A 25,751-nucleotide genomic window follows, 5' to 3' on the forward strand; every position below is an offset into this window, starting at 1 on the left:
GAGCAGAACGGGGCCAGTTCAGCTTTATATAATCTACCGTAATGCACACAATAGAGGAGTAGGATACCGTAAATATCACTATATATAGGGCTATTGTGAATGATAGAATAAACTGCAAATTATTAGAATATTATTCTAATATTATTAGAAAAGTAGTAAATATTAGTATATAATATCAGTTTTCAGTTAATTGCAGTCACTATTTATTCACATTAATAAATAAATTACATTTTGTTGTTAAAAATAAATAAATTAATTAATTAATCTGAATATAGTACTGATAAGGCAAATAATAAATAGACCGTTTTATATAGGGTTTATAGTAACATAATATTAAATATTACTAATTTATTATTGTAGTATCGTTTTATTATTCAACGCCACACGAGCTATTCAAAGATTTATACTTAGCCTATAGTTACATTAATCAGCAATTACTTTTTGTTATTGTTGTTTTTATTTAGTTTTTCCTTTATACTTTTTTTTTTTTTTTTGGAAATTATTTAAATGGAAATTACTGATTATTTTTAGTTTTCTGTGTCTGATTGGTTTGCTGTTGTGACTATGGCATTATTCTAAAATGTTTAATTCTAAGTTTAATACTGACTAATAAGAATCAGATCCCAAATATCTCTGATGTATCAAGCATTTTTTTAACTGTCACAGACTAGTTTATTATTGTAGTATCATTTTATTATTCAATGCCACAAAAGCACATAAAATATTACATATCAATATTTATATCAATAGTGGCAGCGAACACCAACGTTTTTTCCCCCCTAAAGGCTATTATAAACGTTGGAAATTATTTTTCTTTTTTTAAAACACCAAATGAGTAATGAAGTATCGGGTAATTAATTTAGTGTTCATGTTACCTAGCAACCAGTGTTTGGGACATGGCCATAGACTGTACAAAAATATGGCGGACAAGTACAACGCAGGTAACAATGTTATAGATTCAAAATGCAAAACTTTTTTTTCTCTTTCGTACGGTGCATCGTACTTTCGGGCTTACGATTTACCTAGTAGCATTTGTACATTGCGTGTTGTTTGTAGCTCACTTGGCATTACTACAATTGTCGTCCCCTAAATGGTTAGTGCAAAGTTTCGAATATATAACGTTAACTTAGCTAACGCTGAGTAGCAAAGTAAAATACCCAGTAGACCGCACAATCTTGTCCAGTTGCTAAGGAAAAAAAATGACAGTAAACGAATACTACAGAAGTAAGTTAGCTAGGATGTCTACTCCATTGTTTCGTCATATGCTGAAACATAATTTCCTTTTGTCAGAAACTATTATAACAGAAACTCAAAAGAGGATATGTAATGCCTTTGACGTGTTTGACCATGAATCCAACAAGACTGTTGATGTCAGGTAACATTTTAAGGTTTTAAAATTTCTATTTCCTTGCTTCCTATCGCACTCTAGAGGTTTACTAATTTCAAATTCAAATGATCAAATGACTTGTTTAACACTGATATTTTTTACTTTAAAAAAGAGAAATAGGCACTATTATCCGCTCACTGGGCTGTTTTCCATCAGAAGCTGAATTGCATGATGTCATTGCTGAGGTCAGTGGCTTGTTTTTACAGTGTAGACATAGGTTCATTTAGATATTGAATCTTGCAAGTTGAGTAGATTCGTAGTTATGATTTGTGACTTCTTCCACAGCTAGAAGACGAAGAGCCCACTGGGTTTGTACGCTATGAGAAGTTTCTTCCAACCATGACTAAGATCCTGCTGGAGCGCAAGTAAGACTGGCACTGAGAGTGAAGGATCAGTTATTATCATCTTGAGCTTTCTGCAGAATTACAAATAAATTAGTTAAAATAAACTTTTTTAATGCTACTTTTTAATATTGATATGATAATATACCAAAATAATTATCAGGTCTAGCAAACTATCTAAAATAATATTTTTTTGCAACTGACAGATTGTTTTCTATGTCTGATTGGTTTGATGTTGTGTCTAATATGTTACAGTTAGCCTATACTAAAATTTGTAAGTTATACTTAGGCTTATATGTTGTTACAGACAGTGTAGTTCCCTTTCAAGGCGGTAATGCAACATTACGCCAGCTGTGACGTATATGGGAACTCCTCCCTTCTCCACTTTCGCTGAAATCTTATGGGCTAACACCAGCTGAGGACAGCAGGCCAATTGACGTGAAGCATGCAAATAGTTCGATGCAGTCAGCTTCGCGGACGATAGCTTCCGCCCCGTTCTAGAAGAACCCCGTTCTTTCCAGACGTGCATGAGCACGTGGTGAAGTCGTGGGCTGCACCCCAATCAGCGTGCACCCACTCTGCCACGCAGGCCATGTTCGCGCACGTGGACGGGGCGGAAGCCCACGGGTATGTGCGCATGCCCCCCGTCGAGGAGACCATTGTCGTGCACCTGTGCCCGTCTTCATCTGCATTGGGTTCGGACCGCAGCCTGCCTTCCAAGCCGTGCAGGTTAACGGCCCAAAAGGCGGACAAGGCCTATGCATCTGCGGGGGAGGCAGCTTCTGCTCTTCACGCCATGGCAATCCTGCACGTGTTCCAGGCAAAACTGCTACAATCCCTGGACGGCGGCGCAGCTGACACAAACGTCATCAGGGATCTGCGCGCGGCAACGGATCTGATGGCTACTAAGCACTCTGCACAAGCCATCGGCCGTTCCATGGGGTTCATGGTCTTCCTTAACAGGCACCTATGGCTAACCCTAGCTGACCTGAAGGACGCGGACCGCAAGACGCTCCTAAACGCTCCAGTGTTTTTCCGAGACGCAAAAGCGCACCAAGGTCATGAGTCACGTGATGCCCCGTCGCTCACTCCAGTCATCTGCGAGGTCCCGCTCTTCTTCGGCACCTCGCCAGGCTCAAGGACCGGCTAGACAGCCCGCCGTGGCGCCCCGCCCCGAACCGGACGCTCGTTTCGGCCGAAACAAGCAGTGGTCGGGGCCTGGGAGGACACGTCAGGGTCAGAGAAGAAGCCCGCGCCACGAGAGAGTCAGAGCGCCATCCTCGGCTACCAAGCCATCTTCCTGACGGAGCGATCAAGAGGAAGAGAGAGCACGCTGGAGGCCCCGCCCCCAAGCGCCATGTTCTAATGCATCATTTCCCCCATGTTCCTACGGGCGACAATTACTATGTTTTTAAATGCTGTTTGTGTGAGTTCCACAATAAAAACATGTATCCATATAAAAGAGCTTTTTCTTCCTCTTGCACCCAACACTGTGTCATTCGCCCTGCCTCAGTGCAGCACAGAGCCACAACCCTTGATTATAATGGCCTCTCGATGAATGCGAGAGTGCCAACACCACACAATGCCCACCGCGAGCCGCCCTCCCGCCAGTGCTTCTAGCCTCGTAGGGGCGGGGTGGCCATCAGTGGCTACGGTGGCCGTAGAGCTAACGCGTCCGCTGTGTCACTTCCTGGACGTGTGGAGGGCTATCCCGGGCGTTTCACCATGGCTACTGGGAATAATTCAGCACGGATATTCTCTCCAGTTCAAACGCAGATCTCCCCGCTTCAATGGCGTGGGCCCGTCACTGACTTTGCCCCAAAACGTTCCCCTTCTGAGACAGGAAGTTCTCAGTCTGCTTGAGAAAGGAGCTATAGAGCGTGTCCCTCCGAGCGAGCAGGAGAGCGGATTCTACAGCCGCTACTTCGTGGTGCCAAAGAAGGATGGAGGACTCCGTCCGATTCTGGACCTGAGACCCATCAACCGAGCACTTCACAAGCGCGCGTTCAGAATGACAACACTGAAACAGATCCTGGCCTCAGGCCTGTGGTCGGAGTCACAGAGAGGGTGGCACATAAACCGTTTGGAATTGGAAGCAGTGTCCTTAGCCCTGGAAGCCTTTCGGTCAAAATTGGAGCCGCAACATGTACTGATTCAAACCGACAACACGTCTGTGGTCTTGTACATAAATCGCCAGGGCGGCATGCGCTCCAGAGCTCTGTTCAAACAGGCAGCGAGTCTCCTGTTGTGAGCGGACCGACACTTTCTCTCCATAAGCGGCGCACATCCCCCGTATCCTGAACCGTGGAGCGGACATGCTTTCGAGGAAAGGGATTCCTCAAGGAGAGTGGAGGCTTCACCCCGGATTCGGTTCAAATGATTTGGGATCGATTCGTTAGGGCGGAAGTGGATCTGACATAATTTTAGATCAGATTCCAATCGGATACAAAAATAATTGGTTTTGGACTGACAATGTGAACTGTCATAAAAGTTCACGTCACAATCATCTTCACAATCATCTTCACAATGATGATTGATGATTCACAATGATGATTGATGATTCATAGTGAACTACTTTACGTCAACATTTTAGCCATAGTCAACGCTTCATTTACACATGTGGTTGATGAGCTGATGCTATGCCTCTCTCAACCACAAACGCCTTCTTTCATCAGTTTTTTCCACTCTTCTCTTTAACTTGTGGCAGTCTATAGAAATCCAAATGTTTTTTCCCGGTGCGACCGATTAGTACAGACCAAAACACGACCATTTTTCAGCAGCAATAATCAGCCAAATTTGCGAGTCCGTTCAGTTCAGTGGCATTGTTTACGTTCAGTGCCGCCAATATGGCCGACATCCAGATTGATGACGTGTTGTGAAAACCCTCTATTGCAGGTTCCGTCCTATTCCAGAAGACCTGCTCCTCCAGGCTTTTGAGGTATCTCATTCTCTGACACTTTAACATTTTGTTATTGTTGTTTTGTTGTTTGAATTCACCTTGGTTACACTGCAGAAAAAAAAAACTACAGTGCAATTCTATGGAAGCTTGTTTCCACCACTTAAAGGGACATTAAGTAGGAATTTCTCCCATCTAGTGGTGAAATTGTATTTTGCATTCAAACGAGTAATGCTCTCCAGCGCCTCACTTTTTCAAATGCGCGTTGCATCTACGGTAGCCGTTATGTACCAAAAAGCTATGACAGGATGTCTTATAATAGCACTTCGAGTTTTTCTTCGGTTGAACAGGTTTGTTATTTAAAACAAACTGAAACTTGAAACAACGAAAAAAAGAATGTTACAGTATGAATTACTGACTGTGAAAAACATTAACTATGGTAATTAGTAGTAATGCCTTCTTTACTCGTTATATTTTTTTAAGTATGTGCATTGTTAGATATCATCATCATCAGAGCCTTCTCTAACGTTACTTTACTCAATAGCTGCTATTCATCAAAGAGCCTGTTTAACTTTTAACTACAAATGTTCTACTGTCTATATAATAAAGTACACAACCAAGCAATGAAAAAAAGCTTGTAATTAAGACCGTAACATTGACTTACCTGTCGAGAAGAAAGCAGGAAACTTCAGGGTCTCTTTTGAAAGCTTTCTCCTGCATTAGCTATCCCGACATTAACCCTTGTTTTTGTAATCTCCGGTCACGTTTCCTTTTACGGTCTATTTTGGACTTTTTCGACGACGAGGACTCCTTATCCTGTGACTCAGCATATGTATGAATGAACAATGTATAAATAACCGTGCAGTGCATCCTTTTAAACTTGCCGGGGCAGTGACAAGCGCCTCTCACTGCTCTGCTCCTCCGCTTCTGCTGACTTCAGTCACGTGACGCTGTTTCTGAACGAAAACGCGTTGTGGAAACGTGTTGGCCTAGTACTTTTTGTCCCTCTCTGCTATTATAGTTTTTCAAGATGGCGGAACTACATGGAAGCCTCCGTGGACCTACCCGTCCTATGTATATAAAGATAATAAATTCTTCGTTTACGAGGATTAGTCTGATCATTGGCATAGGTATTTGTACACCATTGAGGGCATATTTATTAATAAAAATATTGATTTTAGATAATAAAATACCTAAAAATCTACACATAGTCCCTTTAATAAAAAATAAAAAAGGTAATTGCGAGTTTATGAAGTCGCAATTGCGTGCTATAATATCAGAATTGTGAGATATGATGTCAGTCTTTTTTTCCCTCCGAGTTTATATCTCACAACTGTGAGAAAAGAAGTCAGAAGTGTGAGATATAAACTCAAATTTGCAAGAAAAAAAGTCAGAATTGTAAGATAAAAAGTTGCAATTGTGAGGGAAACAAAAGTAGCAATTATCTTTTTACTTTAAAAAAAAAATGTATTCTGTGGTGGAAACAAGCTTCTATAAATTTCAAAATACATTTCGAATTGGATACATAAAGATGGAGACCTTCGATTAATGGATTTATTTAAAGGGACGGTGCTGTTATCTCTTTTTAAAGGTTTTAGATCAACAGAAAAAAGGACACTTGGAACCAGTGGAACTGACCAAATATTTAACACAAGAAGGTGTAGTATTTCCAATGAGACTATTCAAAATAGTGGTTTGGGATTTTAGGATGGGCTTCTGATATTTTGAAATCAATATGCAATGTCACAATTGAACAATTGTAAGCTGTGTCCCAATTCAGAGGCTGCACCTTTCAAAGGATGCATACTGCTTTTGAAAAAGAAGGAGGATCCTTTGTGGCACAGTCTATCCCAAGATACATTGTGCGCCAGTGATGACTGGATTTTTTTTTTTTTTTGAGAGAGAGAGAGAGAGAGAGAGAGAGAGAAAATGCTGAATTACACTTTTAAAGATAAGTATTGGGTTTCAATTTGCTCGAATATCTAATGATACAAATTTAAAACTAGCAAACAAACTATAAAGCGGTTCAAATGTTGACATACTGTTGACATCTTATAAGCCGCTATTTTATAGATCGTTTGTACCCTTTACTATCTACATAAAAGTTGATTTAGACAGGTTCTGAACCCTGTTTTGTTTTTAGACAGTTAAATATACAATTTATTTTTTGTATAAATCCAGTATAAATGTTACTGCCGCTCATCAATGGCAGCTGTTACAGTTGCTAGTCCTTCTGTCGGAGCCGAACCTTGTGGACAACAGCGATTCGGGCGACCCGAGTTCTAGTCCCGGTTCCTGGTCCTTTCTCCTCCCCTAATGCTTCCTGTCTTTCCTTGACTATCCTGTCCAATAAAGGTAAAAATGCCCAAAAATATAACTTAATGAAACATTTGGTAGGCCTTCGAAGGATGCAGCCTCTGAATTGGGACACAGCTAAGGAATCCACAACACAAGGAAGTTTTCAGTTAACAAAATGAATTATTTCTGTTTTGAAGGAGAGCCGTTCACACAAGAAGAGATGGACGAAATGCTGTCTGCGGCTGTTGATCCTGATAAAAATGTAATTCTCTACAAGGACTTTGTGAGCATGATGACCTTTGATGACTCTCGATGATGGCTGACAGAGCGTATAATTCAAATAAATGAGAATTGTCAAGTCAACATTTTTTTATAAGATTCAATAAAGAACCATGCTTTGAAAGTGCTACATAAGACCTTAATGATGGTGTAATGAATTTACTAATAGTTTATTATTAATAATATTTTAAAAATTTTTTATTTATGTAATGAAGACCCTTCCAGTGAAATATCTTCACAATCCTCTATTATGTCTTTACATCCATCATTATGTGTGTATATTCAGTGGCAGTTTCTCTTTGCAGACAATGGTGACTGCATTTGAAATACACAAAGTTTAGAGTTGCATTGTGTCTCTTCCAGTTGTTTATGTGAAAACAATTATGTTTATGAAGGCCAAAATTTGTTTATTAGTTTTTTTTTTGTGACTGGGTATATGTTTATGCATAAGTAATAATTAAAAAAAATCTAGCAAACAATTCAATATCTCTGTTACTTAGTGGAGAAGAGGAGATAAGTATCACAAATTACAAATACAAATTACAAATTGAAAGTTAAAATGTATAGACATTTAAAGAAAGAAATAATTGACCTGTTCAGAGTGTGTTGACAGTCTAAGCAATTGAATGGCTGAGCTCCAGAAAATCAGTAGTGAGGTGGCTCTGACAGTTACAGATTTGAAAAACAAAATGGCTAAAGAACCCCAAACTCTAACAAAAAGAACCACTTATGCATATTAAGGGTTCTTCTGAATCTGGACGATACGGTTCTATTACTACTTTCTTAGTCTACTGTAAAAATTGGGTTGTGGTTAGTCTTGCAATGTTAAATATATTTATAATATTAAAAATATATAATATATTTATTTATAACTACATACCATTTAAAACAGGGCTTTGTGTTGATCAGGAATAAAGTTTATATATAGGCTATATATATATCAAACAGAGATACTATTCTTCTTTTAAGTGTGGTCTTTGGGGTCTTTTTGAATTTTTAAAAATGTTTCTCTTTTTCAGGTTAGATTCTAATCATAATGTAACATTATTGAAAAAAAATTCTTTCTGTACAAAAAATGCTAAACTTTGACAAAAAGTCCATTTTATTGTTATAATTGTGATTTCATAATATTTAGATATGAATCCAACTGGGAAGCCTTGTGAAAAGATATCTTTTAGTTAGTCAAATAGCATATATTTGAGCTCTATAGCCATGGCTAAAATTATAATTTTTTTACTTTTAAAAGTGCATATTCCAAAAGATGGGCAAAAATGTTACACTAAACCATGTCAAATTATCCATGTTATAAATGAAATTTAGAAATTTGAGTCTTTTATAAAGTGAATTTTACATAAAAAGCTGTTTTTGTATAAAAATGTATTTATATAAATTTAAAATATATCATAAATCGTCCAAAAACTGCACAAATGTGGAGTAAAAACATTAATAAACAGAGTAAAATTACATTTGTTTAAATAAAAACTACAAATTAAATTTGTTGCCTGGGGTCTGGAGACCCCAAGATCATGAGTGTATACCCCTACAAAGACCGCACAAGGGTTAAATGGCCTACTCTAATACTTGATTTAGAGGGCGACAAAGCAGCAGACCCAAATGGACAACCATGGAAAAGAAGCAGGTGACTGACTACATGTAAGCAAAATTTAAGATAAATTATGACACTATTGTCTTTGAGAGCTGCTGAATCTCCATAGTTGAGATTCCATAATTGATTCTTGCTATTGGTCATCACTGTGAAGCTGCTTTGACACAATTTTGTATAAAGCGCTATAGAAATAAAAGTGACTTGATTTGACTTGATATAAGGCAATTGAAGACCCAAAAAAGCATATGACTTCAAAAATGCATTGAAATGTCTCAAAAAACAGTATAAAATAATCAGATGGCTCCCAAACTCATTGGAGGGTCTCACTGTCACTGCAGTGACACGTGAATAATTATTTCATAATGTCTCAGAAAGCACTGATAAAGGAGTAAGTAACTTCAAAAGGACTTTAGATGACCTGTTTAATTTATTTAATTTTTTAACTTCAGTTAAAGGAAGTATTTTTTAACTTCAGACCAAGGTTAACTTCCTGGAAAAGTGGAATGTTTCATGAATTTCAAACTATGTGCAACAGATTTTATTTAATATGTGCTGGAGATTTGTATTGCAACCAACTGTTTCTTTGTCTTATGCTTTATTTATTGTGTCCAATTGTGTGACGCAATTTCCTTTGGTATGACAAACCGAAAAGAAATACGTTACAGTAGTACATAGATTACTGAGAAAAATGTTTAGTAAAACAATATTATAAAAGTAAAATCATGTTTTGTTAAAATGTCTCTACATTTCACATCAGTAAGAGAAATTATACTGCATTTTTTAAACCTTTTGTTGTTTTTGACATAATCAGGACAAATCAATAATGATAATGAACAAATCTTTGTCTTAAAGATTTTACATTATAAATAGATTTAAAGGAATAAAACCTGTTATTTGATATCATGTTCTCTCCATTACTCGATGATACGTGAGCGAGGAGCATCTGGTGGTTCCATCACAATGAGGTACAAATTCAAAAGGCACTCTTACTGTTCCTCACTTTTGCGTAAGTTGCATAAGTTGGGTTAAAGAGTTTCCAAAATGATGAAATATAAAAATTTATTTCAGATTTTTTTATTTCAGATTTGCTTTTACTGGCTGGATGGACACCTAGAAAAAAACTAAATGGAGCTCTGACACCAGGGTGGATGAGATGGGGAGCTCTGATATCCGGACAGCTGTGGAAGGAACATCTGGAGCAGCCATGACATGAACCCCTGCCCCTGGGGCAGACGAGATCTGGCATTTGAACAGCCTCTGATGCAGCCGTGACAAGAACTTCTAGGACCAGGCAGTCATGACAGGAATCATAACAGGAAACTTGGAGACAAGGATATCTGAGATTGAGATGACCTTGAGAAAACAACAGGAGCCTTTGGAGTGCCAGTGGCAGGAATCACTGGGGCAGACAAAACTGGGAGTACTGGCGTCGGGGCGGTGGAGACGGAGAGCTTTGAAGTGGCAGGAACCTCTGAGTGACTGGACTGAGCAGACATGAGGTTGCCATCGCAGAAACTTTTCAAGTGGCCATAGCAGGAATCTCTGAGGTTGGACCGACGCAGCAGGGAGCTCTGGGACCGAGGTGACATTGCCGAGAGCTTGGAGATGGGGGCCAGTGAAGGCACCCTCAGTGACAGCTGTAACAGGAACCTTTGGCACTTCTGAGACAGACGAGTTCTGGCTTTCGAATGGCCACGGTACCTCTGAAGTGGCATTAACAGGCACTTCTGGGCCCAGGAGGCCATGACAGATGTCTGGGAGCTTGTATACGGGAGATTCTGAACTAAAACAGCTTAGGCTGATGACTGAAGGAATGACTGGAAACTCTGAGGCAGTAAAGACTCAAACCTCTGGACGGAGATGACTGGGAGCTTTAAAACCAGAGTGGCTGAGATGCCTTTTGGTGCTTGCTTGCTGTTAAAGATTTAACATCATACATAGATTTAAAGGTTATTTGATATCATGTTCTCTCCATTACTCGATGATACGTGAGTGAGCAGCATCTGGTGGTTCCATCACAATGAGGTACAAATTCAAAAGGCACTTCCTCTAAATCACTCTTACTGTTTTTCGCTTTTACTTACCTGAAAAAGTTGCTTTGGGTTATAGAGTCTCTAAAATGATGAAATGTAAACATTCATTTTAGATCTTTTTACTTCAGACAGACGGCTCTGGCTTGGGCCTTTGCAGGAACATCTGTGAAGGCAAAGACACCTTTGGGATGCCTGTGGCAGGACTTGTTGGGATCACATGCATTGAGGAGGCAGAGACTGACAGGACTGGAGCATCCATAGTGGAAACCTCCAGCTGTAGGATCAAGGTGGTCGAGAAGGGGGCTCTGGCATTGTGGAGGTTGAGACAGACAACTCTGGCATCTGGACAGTTGTGGCAGGAACCTCAGGAATGGAGTGGCCATGATGGGAAAAACAAAAAGGTGCAACCAAAAGAAGACGCAAAGGTGAGAGGAGGGATGGAAGCACCTCCCATTGCAGCCCGCAAGATGCTAAGCTACACAAGGTACACAAGCTACAAAAGCCAAATGGAGTGGCCTTATGCCACGACCTGAAAAAGAGAACAGATTTGACTAGGCAAATTCTTCCAATGGGAAAATAAAATATTTTTTTAGCCGATATTAGGTTCACTACCTTAAACCAGTTGTGGGACAGGATTAGCCCCAGACTAAGTCACCGACTTGGTTTTTCCCGCAAGAGAGCCCTGAGCAGATGACAGCATTCTGTGCAGGAAGACGGTAGGGATGTCTGATTATTACCTTAAACTTTACATCTACTCTATTTGATCATGTTAAAATGTTTTCTATGATTGTGAATGATTAATTCTAGATCTCACCTCTTGACAGGCCGGGTTTGCATTAGCGCATAACTCATCACTGGAGCAAAAGTGCCAAACTGCAAGTCCCTCATCCTGCAGATGCTTCACCTCTCCCTGACCTGAGCTGCTCTCTGGAGGCTGTTTTTTGGCAGCTCTGAAGAAAGAGGTCAGTCTCCTCCACCACTTCTTCCTCTTTCTTCTCTCCTGCACTCTCCCTGACTCCTTCCTCTCCTCCTCCTCCTCCACTTTCTTCTCCTTCTCTCTCCTCTCTTTGCTGATTCCCTCACCAGCATCAACAGGGGTCTCGTGAGGATTATTGATTCCCGTTCAGCCCCATCAATAAAATTTAGTATTGAAAATGTATATTTTAAAAATAAAACATGGATAGAATACAAAACATATTTTACAGAATAGATATAGAATTTTTTTTATAAAAAATATTTTTCTAATCATTGTCAAGAGTTTTTCTTTTTTTTTTCTTTCTTTTTTTTTGCTGAATGGAACCTTTTATTATGAATATAAGTTGCTTCTGTTAATATTTTTGTCTGTTTTAAAATGAAAACAATAAATATATCTAATTTAAAAGACTAATGAAGGCATATGACTCGTTTTGGTAACTTGTTATCTAACGCAGTGACATTCCTACATGTGGCCAAACCTCAGTGTATTTGGCACGTTGTTAGTTTCTCCAGTAGAGGGCGTCTATTTAACATGTACCGGTAGCCTAATATGTTCAGATTTGTATTTTATCGTATATTTGGTTTTACTGTGAAAGGTTTATTGGTGTAAATCTCTTCTTTATCATATTAAAATGATTTTACTGTGTGAGTGAAATCGTGGCAGTGCCCTTTACAGTCAACTCTTTGCAAACTGTTCATTCAAACCCACATGCAAATGCAATCACTCTCATTATACAATTATTATATATTTATTTAACTATACCATTTAAAACAGGCTTGCATAAAAACTGGCCTTTGTGTTGATCAGGAATAAAAAATATATATAAACAAAGAGAAATAAGCTACTATTCTTGCAGACAAAGCAGGAGACCCAAAAGGACAACCATGGCAAAAGAAGCAGGTGACTGACTACATATAAGCAAAATTTCAGATAAATTATGACACTATTGTCTTTGAGAGCTGCTGAATCTCCATAGTTGAGTTTCCATAATTGATTCTGCTATTTTCCTGGTCATCACTGTGAAGCTGCTTTGACACAATCTGTATTGTACAAAGCGCTATAGAGATTACTTGATTTGACTTGATATAAGACAATTGAAGACCCACAAAAAGCACATGACTTCAAAATACATTGAAATGTCTCAGAAAAAAAAAAAAAAAAAAAAAAAAAAACGGCTTACGGTAAATGACCCGTTTAATTTATTTCATTATTTATCTTCAGTTACAAGTAAAAATGTCACAAATCAGCCTTACAGGGCAATGGTGCTAACTGCAAAAAAACTGGTTTTGCAAATGCATTTCATGCATTTTGGCTTATTTTCCACATTTCTGGTCACAACATAAAGGTTTGATGCCATGAGTCAGTTTAGATGACTTTGTAAAAATTATAAAATGTTAAAAATAGTGTACAACGGTGCTAAAGCCTATAAAGGCACACCTTAAAGGCAGGGTAGGCGATTATTTTGTTATGATGGCTAAGTCTCTTCTCATCCCGATCGCAATCACAAGTTGTCTACATTTATTTATGTATTTATATCATCTATGGAAGGAGTAGGACCATAAAATGTTCGTCCAATTTAAGATGACCTACACCGCAGTTTTTGTGAAGCGATAACATATTCTTGTAGAGTAGTAGGCTACTATTTCAATTTATTAAAAATGAATGGTCATTTACTTATTTCTATACTGTTAGTTAGAGTCTCTCACGAAGCAGTGTGTTGTAGGAGTGGAGTTCAGAAGGTTTTTAGATGTGAGCAGTAGGTGGCGCTACTTACCCATGCTTACAAAATGTCTCTTCAAATTCTTGCTGAACTAAGAAAACAACTAACTCAATACTGGCCATTTATTTTTCATGCCAATGCAAAACAACATTTCATCAATTAAGAAACACAAATACTGAAAAATGACTTGCAAATGTTTGTTCTTGGTTTCATAGTAAACTTCAGTAGTGCAAATTACATGTTTACAGTATAAGTAATTGAAGATTTTACAATAATTGACCGGGCACACTTTTCATCACAATATTTTCATTTAGCCTACTACTAAAAAAAAAAAAAAAAAAAAAAAAAAAAAAATTGTACAATCAACTTAGGTGTTTAAGTCTTAAAAAATGAGTTGATTCTTGTATTACATAAAAAAGTTGAACATTGCTTAACTTATTTTGATGAGTTAAAGCAATGTAAAAACATATGTTTGTCATAACTTATTGATCATATAATTTTTACAATGTAATTATAGCCTACTATTTTTTAGAAAATAATATTTTACCAATTTTTACTGATGTATGAACTATATATATATATATAGTTAATAGTGTGTGCTCTATTTTTCCATTCATTTTTTCCATTCACTGTATTGATGCATCTGCATTTTAAACTTTCTAAAAGTCTTGAACCACCATAGTGTATGTTTTTTTATTATTATTTTTTTGCACATAAGTTTACATACGTTTCAACAGCGTTTTCAAACAGCGTTTTTAAATAACCACAGAAGTTAGATTATAGGCTACAAGTCATGATGCGGTAAATATGTCCACGCGCAATGCGCGTTCACCTGATGAAGTAACCATGACAACTGTTCGCTGCTTGGGCACTTTCGGTTAAGATCGGTGTTGGACATGCATCAACAAAAAGACAAGTATTGTCATTATTTATTTATGTCTAAAATACATTTTCACGTATGAACCACAAAAATATAGTTCGTGTTTAGTTTAATAAAAAAAGAAATGTTGCGCGAGCAGAACAGCTCTGCTTAGAAGTTCTTTAAAAAAAAAAAAAAAAAAACGACTCCCTAAAAGTCACTCAGTAATTAAACTAAAATTGACCATAATTAATATTTTCCTCAAATCGTTCGCTTTAGTTGTAGTTTAGTTTCTCGTGTGGAAAACAATACACACCCACATGTCAGTCATAAGATCTCGGACACGCTATTCGCTGAGGGGCGCGGAGGGGGCGTGGCCAGTCTACCCAGAGACAGATGTGTGCGCTCCTCTGGAGTGAGAGCAGTGCAGAGATCAGTCCTCAAACAGAGCCTGATCTACTGATCTACAGCCTGCGCCTCACACAAGTCCATGTGCATGGGAAAATGCGCCTGTGCTGGGATGCTGTGAAACCTAACGCACTCCACATGGATTCAGAATATCAGAAAGCATAAAAGAAAGAACTGGATTTATCCACTGTTGGACGTTTCAGATTGGACCATCTGTTATTCATATTCCACTGTGGAAAATGGATAGATGTCTGCATGGTACTAGTCGCTGAGACTGGACTTCAGAAGGACTGCTGAACTGACCAGAGATTGATTTTCGGATCTTTTGGTTGTGGATGTAACAGGGAGCGCAGTTTGGCTATTTCATCAGTCCCTCTGCAGGCTTAATCATGACCTCTCTAACAGGGAATAAAGACAGATCTGGGACCAGGAGTAGAAAACATGGGGTAAGATGTAGTATTATCATCATCATTATTATTTATTATTAGACTTTTTTTTATGTATTAGTATGAGCACATTCTTGGCAATAAATTATTTTCAAGTGTGGAAAAGCAGCAACAACAAACTAATTGTAATGTCAAAGTCAATATACAAAATTTTTAATCACTTTTTACATTTATCATGTATGTAATCCAAGCATTAATGTTTCAATCACTGTTTTTCATTATACTATAATTTCTTGCAGATGACCGATTCATCCCCTACGAAGTCAGCATCATTCTCTCCTGAAACCTGGTACCGAAAGGCTTATGAGGAGTCCCGGAGCGCCAGCCGCCCGGTCCCTGAAGGTGCCGGCTCCATGCCCGGGTCATCTGGAACCCCTTCCCCCGGATCAGGAATATCATCCCCGGGCTCTTTCTCCGGTTCACCTGTTACCGTATCTCCTGGAATCAGTACCGGTTCGCCCGGTTCCTTAGGCGGATCTCCAGGGTTCGGCACTGGTTCTCCAGCCTCGGGTAGCGGGAGCTCACCTGGTTCTGAACGGGGGATCTGGTGCGAGAACTGCAACGCTCGGCTGGTGGAGCTGAAGAGGCAGGCATTAAAACTACTCATTCCCGGACCCTACTCTAGCAAGGTAGGCTGACAGATACCAAATCATGTAAGAATATTCCGAAATCAGTTTTTGACTTAATACATCATGCAGATACAAATGAAATCAGATAGTCTATCCATGCGGACGTGTGATAGTCCTATATAACTCATTTGTTGCAGTGCGTAATTTTGGACACAGTACTCACAAATCTTGGATATGACTAGGTATGCACAGAAACCAAAACTTAAGATTTAAAGCGTGCTTCTATTAGAATAAAATGCGTGTCTTGCATTACAATTGATCGATTTGTTACCTTGTCATGTGTTATAAAATATATAAAGAGAAAGAAAACCAGTAGCTTTGCATTAAACTGTGTTTAAGTGTTGCACATGAGGGGTGGAGTGAGACACTGCAGCATGTTGCAGATCCACTATATTGCAGCGCGAGTCTGAGATCATGATCAGCTTGGCCAAAGGGGTGCATTTAATTGCTGACTAACAGTCTTTTTGAATTACGAAGACTGTAAAGTGAAACAGATTGTGTAAAGAAACACGTCATACCATGATGTGGCTTTAGTGAAGAGCATGAGCGCGGAAATAAGCGCATTTAAGATTAACTCTCCATAGCTTTGGACACCTGAGTTAGTACTGCAGCAGTACTAGGTGTGGATTCCTCAATAGTTTAAACCATAAGAACAGAGTAGCCTATACGTAAATATGCAGTGCGCAATTGGATGCATGTGTGCGTAATATCAAGTTTTGCCGTGTGCTCAGGCAGCACGGTTCATTTTCAGCAACTAATACCGGGATCTATGTATAAACAGACCAGATGTATGATTTACACCAAGAAATAAATACTGTACAGACAAACCATACTTTTTTATGTTATTGATCAGTGGTTTTGTTTGCGTCCCATGGAAACCAAAGCAGAGTTGGTCCAATAATTATCCATTAAGAACAGGGGGCGCTGTGCTGTCACAAACAATGTGATATAGAGATTCAGTAACAGCATATTATACCATGTTATCACTTTTGCGTTGTGCGCATTAATATAAATAAATAAATAAATATGTAAAGAGATAGATAGATAGATAGATAGATAGATAGATAGATAGATAGATAGATAGATAGATAGATAGATAGATAGATAGATAGATGCCCCTTCTCAAATATTTGGTAGTGTTAAGAACCACATGATCACAGTTGCAATGCTTTCAGTTTAAGCTACAAACATATGGCATCCATTATGTTCATCATTTCGATAATTGCACCAATTATCCTTTTGAGAAAAAAAAACTGTCCCTCACAAGTCCAAAACATCACATCTGCATTTACATCTCCTCATCATGCACTGTATAAGTTGATGTCAGACCTAATATAATTGCCATAATCTAAAAGTAGCATTTTGCTGTTTTTAAAGAGCACCATTGATCTGGTGTGGCCGCGGCTCGTGTTTCAGACCTGCTGTTGGTCTCCAGATTTTATGACCAGTTCTGCCAGCTGCAAGTGACCTGGAGGTGCCCATTAAAATAAGCTGGAGGAGGAGGGGGCTGATGGGAAGGATTGGGGAACACGGGAGAGCAGGGTGGCCATGAGCATGCTCTTTAAGCCAGAGGCGATTTTTAAGGAGACATGACTGAGTGTTTGGGATTTTCTCTGTAGGATCTTCACCCACATGCTGATTAGTGAGTGTTGAGACATGAACTGAAGGGTAGAGCCTCATTGTGATATATGATCCTTCTGGACAACTTACAATACGCTGCGTTCCATTGCATTCTGGAAGTAATAATGCCTAATTTTTTCCTACAAAAAAAGTGCAATAGCACAGAGGGAGGTGATAAAAATGGACTTTTCAGCAAATATAGTCTGACTTAGCCAGACCTTCAGACGAACGGCAGAAGGTCTGGACTAAACAGCAGCTTTCATTTAATGTAAAGCAACCGATCACAGTTCGTTTTGTTCAGCGTCATGTTTAGGGTTAGTGTAAAGTCGATGTCCCTACGATAACAGATTTACTGCAACACTGGTGCTGTGAACTTCACATTGAAAATCCAGCGTTTAGTTGATCCTGATAAGTGCTCATTGTCACAGCTGTAAACACAACAGCTTTCTTCTTCCATGAGGGGGTTTGGCTTTGTTTCCATGTGGACCATTAAAGAATGCGACACACAAGTCTCCCGGAAATCTTGGAGAATTCAACCAATCAGATGACAACTTTGAAACATCTAAAGTGTTTCCCATTTTGTGTGCCATATGCATCAGACGTCTAGCCAACGGTCTGTTCCCGTGAGAACTGAGGCTGAGACTAAAGCAAACAAAACTCAAAAGTTCCTTCATTTTTTGATAGTTAAACTGTTTAACAATCGGTAAAGTCAAGTGAGTAAAACATGGTAAATGATCCTCTGTTGGTAATCTTATGCAGAATAAATGTTAGCATAACAGAGCATCATCTATCATTTTGGTTGCTAAAAGATTATTTGTTGACATTTGAACACAAAGCTTACACGTCATCTTCCAAGCGACACACTTTTTTTGGTCTGAAGTGGGAATATCCCGCATCCAACTGTGAGTAGAACACAGCCGTGGTATAGCTCACAGAACTTGTGCTGGGGTTCGTCCCCTGGGGTTCGTCTTTAGATTAAACCTGCTGGACTGAAGCATGTTCACACACAAATCCCGTTTCCAACAGAGCGCTGTTGCCACGGTAGCAACATGTTATGAGAGTGAGCTTCACATTTAATACTCGTTTTATGCCTCTCAGGTGAGCAAGGCATTATCATATAAAGAGGTCGCTTTTTTCACTTCGGACTAATAGGAATAGGAAAGGGTTGCTGACGTTGGCTCAATTCAGCAGCCGTTGTTACTGGTGGCTGGCTTTGTCTAGGGTGTAATGGTGTCACTAGGGCAAATATGAATACAGCTCAGTGATGAGAGAACAGAATATGCATGGCCCTGCTGGATTTGGTGTGCTCACCACAGGTTACTTCTTGTTGGACGTGAATGTGAATAATATTTTGTGGCTTTGCAGATTGTGACCTGATAGCTGCTTAGAACAATGGAGGACTGTTGACAGTCAATCCAAGTAAAAGCTGTTTATAGGTTGAGATCGCTTGGATTCCCAACAACATAGTCCGTTAATTTCTATTTTTTACACCTGAATGTCTCACAGCAGGTAATGGTTAGCCTTAAAAACCTGCTCTTTTTGTAGGTATGAAATGGTGAAAGGTTTTATTTTCACACAGAGATGTATTAGAGCTTGAAGCTTTTGCAAGGCTTTGAATTCAGTGATTTTTGCCTCTTTTGAACAAGTATTGGACTTTAGGCTTTAAAGTCTTATACCCAGAGGAAACATGAGTTCTTGGTCCAATTGTCACTATTAACTAGTTGCTTATTAGCATGCTTATTGATATTGGCTGTTTATTAGTACTTTAAAGCACATATTAATGCATTATTCTGCATGACCATATTCTACATCTAAAAATCCTGCCCAATACCTAAACTTAACAACTAGCCTACTTTACTAACTATTAATAAGTAGTAATTAGGGGTTTATTGAGGCAAAAGTCCTAAATAACAACAGTTAATAGTGAGACCCTAATCTAAAGTGTGACCGATGTTTCTTATAAAATTATTCAATTAAAAATCTCAAAACACGAGACATTTATTCACATACAATGAGAGTATAGAGCTATAAAATTAATATGGATAGAATATCTGAGATTATTTGGTCTCAGAAGACATTCATGAGAAATGTTTCTGTTTATATTTTGATAGCAGAAAGCACAGCTTGAGATATTATTGAGCTTTCTTCTTAACTCGTTTTTGTCTCAGGAGAAGCAAAAATAGCTTCTCTATCTATTCTTATAGAATGTGAGAGACACAACCGAAATATTAAAGAGAATTCAATCGGTTACGCCTGCTGCCGAATGCCAATTTGAAGATGCTGTCGAATATTACAGTGATTTTTGTCTGTGCGTAATTCAACACTTTCTCAGATCAGTAAGATGTCGAACAGCATCAATGACCCATAAACACTAGTTTTACAGTGCCAAATGCAGCAGATGTTTAAACTGTATTTTTGCAGAGTGGGTGGTTTGTTTTTTAGTGAATCCCAAAACTGTATTTCAAGAGTCCGGTCAGGTTGTTGCTGTACCCCATAATAACTGCCAGCACTTCCTCCAAAGCATGAAGGCCTGTAATCCGGCCCAGAACCAAGTCAGAGAAAACATCGTGAACATGGGCAATCGATCTCACAGTGATAAGCTGAACTGAGCCGGATCGAAGCTCTCCATGATCAAAGCAGAACTGCTTTGAAGGAGGATATACCGGCTGGTTTTGCAGATCTGTGATTTTAAGGCAGCGGTGCTAGTTCACATTAGTCACTCGTGGCTTTATCACTGTGTGAAAATAGTTTGAAAGATTTCGACAGAATTGTGTAATGTACCTCTGGAGACTGGATGGTTTGATGTGTTAAATGTGTAGGGTTCAGTCCGCAGCTGCAGTTCTGAGGATTGTGTGCTCACCAGGAAAGTATTGCAAGTATGTACACAGTTATCTTAACTGTTATCCAGTACATCTCACTAGATACCTTTGAAGACTAATTTGCAATGCCGGGGTTAAAATGCATATTGTTTTTTTCATGGTGACCAAATGAATGGATTTTGTGTTTGTTTAGTGGCCTTTTAAAAATTGATTTTTCAAAGCTTTTTGCATACAGTTATTTACTATGACATTTCTGACTAAATGCCATGTAATGTCCTTTGTGCTCTGCTGACTGAAAGGATGATGAAAACTTAATATGAGAAGAAAAGTTCCTTAAGACTCTGAAAGATAAAATTAGAACACCAAACAATTTATGGGATATGTGTTTCCCAAACTGGGGTTCGAATCATATCATGTTACCATTAAATGAAATCAGAGAACTGTGAATATGTGTTAAAATATTAAAATTGCAGGGTACAAATCTCAAGTAAATAATTTATTCCAAAGGTGTTTGGATGACAAAAAAGTTTGGGAATCCATCTATGTAAGTGTCGTATCAACCTGAAGGGTTAAATCTTACCAGATACTGAATAGCTTAAACTCTATTCGCGTTCTGAGAGTTGTCATGACTGAATGTAAATAAATGGGCATGAAATATTGATTTTATTTCAATTATTTTATTGTGTATTGGATAAAGAAAGCATGACGTGAAGCCTAGTGTTTATTAAAGGAGAACTCCGGTCAATTTTAACATTGAGCTCATTTTTTTGTAAATTTGGAGTGCTGTCAATACAGAGAACAACGACAAAAATCGGTGTTGCCTACACCGTGTTATCCTCTTTTTAAAATTTGCACCCTGTTGACTTCAATGGGGCAAGTTTTAAACCTGCTTTTAGCCTCTTAATATCCTTGATGTGTCATTACAAGTGCACAGGTCATGTGAGTGATTCCTTCGGAGTGAACGCGGGTCAATCTTACTGCAGTAGATGTGAAAGATATGAATAAAAATTATATTTATTTAGCCAGCGCTCATACCTGTATTTACATCCTGTTTTCGGTCAAAGTCCATATTAATCGATTGTCGAGTTCACGCGCATTGGTTTAGTACCTATGATCATGCGCGTGAACTCGACAATCGATTACTATGGACTTCGACCGAAAACAGGATGTAAATACAGGTATGAGCGCTGGCTAAATAAATATAATTTTTATTCATATCTTTCACATCTACTGCAGTCAGATTCACCCGTGTTCACTCCGAAGGAATCACTCACATGACCTGTGCACTTGTAATGACACATCAACGATGTTAAGAGGCTAAAAGCCGGTTTAAATATTGCCCCATTGAAGTCAACAGGGTGCAAATTTTAAAAAGAGGATAACACGGTGTAGGCAACACCGATTTTTGTCGTTGTTCTCTGTATTGACAGCACTCCAAATGTACAAAAAAATGAGCTCAATGTTAAAATTGACTGGAGTTCTCCTTTAACACATGTGCCCAAGCTCATTTATAAACAGTTGCAGTAAACCATATGTAAACTATCTCTCATTAGCAGTGCTAGTCAGCATGAACTCCACTTTACCCTTGTTGTCTTACACCGCTGTGATCTCTCATGCGGTCACTGGTTTTACACACATGTGGAGAGGGTCATTCGTTCTGCTTTTAACCTAAGAAGAGGCCTCTGCCCCCCTACCGACTAACTCATTTTTTTTTAATTGCCCAACCACATAACAACAGGACTGTTTCCTCCTCGGAGGTAGTAGATGTTGTTTGAGACCTCTTGCTTTGATGCTTTGAAGCCCTCCATCCTGGACTGAAAATTACACTAGATTACTAGATGAAAATGAATATATTTGCACACACACACACACACACACACACACAAAAATCTATACAGTAAATTTTAGGTCAGATCAGATTAATTTATTAATTTATTTGAATGAATTTAGGTTATATTTTTATATTTTATAGTTTGTTATATTTATTTATATGTTCAAAATTAAGTTTGAAAGTTACAGTAAGTTACACTTACTGCTAAATTTGCATAATGAATTGTAATTGGTCTTCTTTCTTACATTTATTTGCATAATGAATTGATTGGTCTTTCCTTTCTTCCATCTATTTATTTAACACTATTCTTTTGTTGTTGCGTAAGCATTGTTTTTCATTCAGGAAATCTTGTTTCGTCTTTTTGCCTCGTCCATTTGTCTATGTCTAATAAAGAAGACATGGCCTCCTCCATGGCAATAAATAGAGAAGCTTTTCTTTTAAATATGAATGCATGAGCTCTATGTTGTTGACGGAAAAAGGCTTAAACCCCATATTTTAAAAGAACTTTAAAAAAAAAATGCAACCTGGGGCACTTTACTTACTAGTGTTTTTGGCATGGCTTGTAATCAGCTCAAAGAATTCAGAGAGATGATCAGATAGAGAACTTAGACGGAGGGGCTCCATCGTTTGGTTGAGTTCAAGGGGAACGCACACCTTCTTGACACAAAGAGATGGGGAAAAAGAAAACAGATGGAGTCATTCATTCTAAAATGCCATGTTTTACAAGAGGTTTAAGTGCATTCCTCTGCAAAATCAACAAGGTTAAGAGGATGAGTGAGACCAGTATAGTGCAGACTGGGAGAAAAGCTGAGTTAATTATGCCGTGAATGACGAGAGAATCGTAAAGGTCAGGAGGACAGGAAGAAACAACCGAAGATGGTGTTAGATCAGCAGAGATGACTTTTACTGGAGCTTTCTTTTGTTTTCTGACATTCCTGCTGATCTAATAGTGACCAGCTAGGCTGGTGGGTTTTGTCTTGAAAAAGTAAACTGATAAAAACAACCTTTCCAATAAAATACTAAACAATTTTTCAGATAGTAGAGTTTAAAATATGTAAAATATGTTTTAAATAGTTTATCAGAGCATCAGAGCAGCCATGTTTAGAAGGAATAAGTTCATTTAATAGTCAAAATTTGTTGGTTGCATCCGAAATCTCATATTCTCTTGTGTAGGTATTATTTGTATATAGTATGAATGTGTGTAGTATGAATGTAATATAAACGTACTACATCTGCAATGAAATCATTATCAGGTCACAGCGTCAGTTGCGCTGCTTCACTTCCATTCACAAACCCTCTCCCGTGACCTCATGAGATAGTAGTCAAAGTGTCCATCATATGCACTCTTCAGAATCTGAAGTAGTAGGTCATTTTGCCCACTTTTTTATGAGTACTGTGAATTCGGACATACTTCTTTTGTTTGTCACATAGTTTTTTTCGTCTACTATATAAGTATGCAATTTTGGATGCAGCAATTGTTTCTTGAAAAGATTTAAGCATACAATGTCCACACCATCACATAAAATAAAAGTGTTTATAGAAAAGCCATATTGTTGACTCTTAAATGATAATGTTAGGTGGCCATAACCTTGATAACCAGGAGAGTAGCAGCCATTTTGGTTTAAAATGTTACACCCCATTACATACATTACACCCATGAATTGAGGCCGATTAAAGTTCGGCTGCCTGTGCATATGGGTCAGAACACACACACACACACACACACACACACACACACACACACACACACACACACACACACACACACACACACACACACACACACACTGTTTTATGAGTCTACATGTGTATACAACTGCTTTGCGTATGTGAGATACATTGCCTTTGGTTCTGTAAAATCCAAAATTACACAGCAAACGATCTGATCATCCATGGTTGTCTAAAAAAGATTTGCAAGAGGAAGGGTTAAATGCACACTGTTTTTATTTGCCCTTGATGGTTTTTGACATGTAGACAGGCTTGTGAAAGTTGAAAGTAGTATCATGATTTGCTGGAGGTCATACAGAAGAACAGAGTAGCTCGTTATTATGAATAAAGAACTGAATTAACCTCCAGATGAGCTCTAGCACGTGTCCAAATTATGATGTAGCACAGCGCTTTGTGGGATGTCAGGACAATGTCACCTTGCCTATTTCATCTCTATTGCATGCACCAGTGGACCAGTTCCTAGCAACACACAGTCAGGTTCATCACACACATATTCACAGGGAAAAAAGACTACCTTCATATCAATAGACTTAGTTAGTTCACAGCCATGAGGTATTATTTTTCTACTTGCTAATGCTAATCAGAGACAGGTACTGTAGGCGCAATGACATCTTAATTTTAAAGAGCATTTTATTGGATAGATGAAAATTTAGGTAGATCTGTTTTCCTGGGGGGAAAAAAACAACATTATACATCTTACATACTTTTTTTCCCCAGTGTTTTGGATTTAGACTAGCATAAAGATGAACTTAATGCTAATAGACATGGACTAAAAGCCACTAAACTCCAATTTGGTTTTATTCCAATTATTTGTCAGTCATTTTTTCCATTAAGCTATAATTTGGCAGATCGCTTTTAAGACATGTTCTTTCGCTCTCTTTTCTCTGTAAATCAAGCATTTCCTCTTCCTTTTCTCGCTCTCTGTGTTTCCCTGTCCTATCTTTTTACCTCTCGGGTTGAAGTAATTAGTCGCAGGGTTTCTGAACAGCACTGCAGAGCACAGTAACCTTGAGCTGAGGGGAATGTGAGGGAAACGAGAAGCGAGAGCAGAGGCAGAGAACACTCTCAGACCTGAAGATTTGGGTCTGGGGTCTCAGAAGATGGATTACCTGCACAGCACAGAACAATTTATCAATGTCAGAGAGCGAAAGAGAGGGAGAGAGAGGGAAATGGGGATGAGGAAAGAGTGAGTGGAAGCAGAAAACTGGCTCATGGGAGGTCTGGCTCGATTCAAATCTAGATTCTTGAAAATTTACTGCACATACTCTACAGACACGAAAACGTCATTTAGTCACAGCACTACTAGGCTGCACTATTACTCAATGACAGTTTTCTATTGCATTTTATAAGTCTGCTACCATACCTTGCTGAACCTATTGCCCCAGTTTCAAACTCTGAATGTCCAAATCTGTAATTGATAATGGATTTCTGTGTGCAAGCTTGAGTAAATTCAATTCAGTTTGTTAGGAACATCCAAATAGACAACTATTTCCTATGACGTAAATTGAAATTGGATTTCAGTGTCCTAAATTACCAGAAATTAAATTCTCAGTCTATCTATCTATCTATCTATCTATCGATCTATCGATCTATCGATCTATCTATCTATCTATCTATCTATCTATCTATCTATCTATCTATCTATCTATCTATCTATCTATCTATCTATCTATCTATCTATCTATCTATCTGTCTATTTATGTGATAACTGATGTCAGATGTTTACAACTGTAATACAACTAATGGCACGAGGCAAAGATTTTTACATGAATATCTGACTAAAACATGTGCCAAAGGTTTATAAATCTGTCTATAATCCTTAAAGAAACAGTTCACCAGAAATAAAAAAATGGTCAATATTACTGTATACTCACC

The 25,751-nt window shown here is 38.3% G+C and overlaps 2 protein-coding genes across 3 annotated transcripts in view; both read left to right on the forward strand.

Annotated features, from left to right (window-relative positions):
- The first annotated feature begins 900 nt into the window (after positions 1–900).
- Positions 901–7,333, forward strand: drc8 (dynein regulatory complex subunit 8). Its single transcript, XM_079853527.1, has 7 exons — positions 901–941; positions 1,291–1,375; positions 1,500–1,572; positions 1,673–1,752; positions 4,624–4,666; positions 6,216–6,282; positions 7,120–7,333. Exons 1-7 carry the CDS (start codon positions 920–922, stop codon positions 7,236–7,238), a joined length of 489 nt encoding a protein of 162 aa, XP_079709653.1. The 5' UTR covers positions 901–919; the 3' UTR covers positions 7,239–7,333.
- A 7,475-nt stretch (positions 7,334–14,808) lies between these two features.
- Positions 14,809–25,751, forward strand: part of kif26ba (kinesin family member 26Ba) — a 97,512-nt gene continuing 86,569 nt past the window's right edge. For both annotated transcript variants that reach the window (XM_079854009.1, XM_079854010.1), the window contains exons 1-2: positions 14,809–15,249; positions 15,489–15,878. In XM_079854009.1, coding sequence (XP_079710135.1) covers positions 15,193–15,249; positions 15,489–15,878 — 447 coding nt within the window. In that variant the 5' untranslated portion in view covers positions 14,809–15,192. The remainder of the gene's footprint in view (positions 15,250–15,488; positions 15,879–25,751) is intronic.

Source organism: Squalius cephalus (assembly GCF_949319135.1).
Source record: "Squalius cephalus genome assembly, chromosome: 20".
In the NCBI taxonomy this organism is placed as follows: domain Eukaryota; kingdom Metazoa; phylum Chordata; class Actinopteri; order Cypriniformes; family Leuciscidae; genus Squalius; species Squalius cephalus.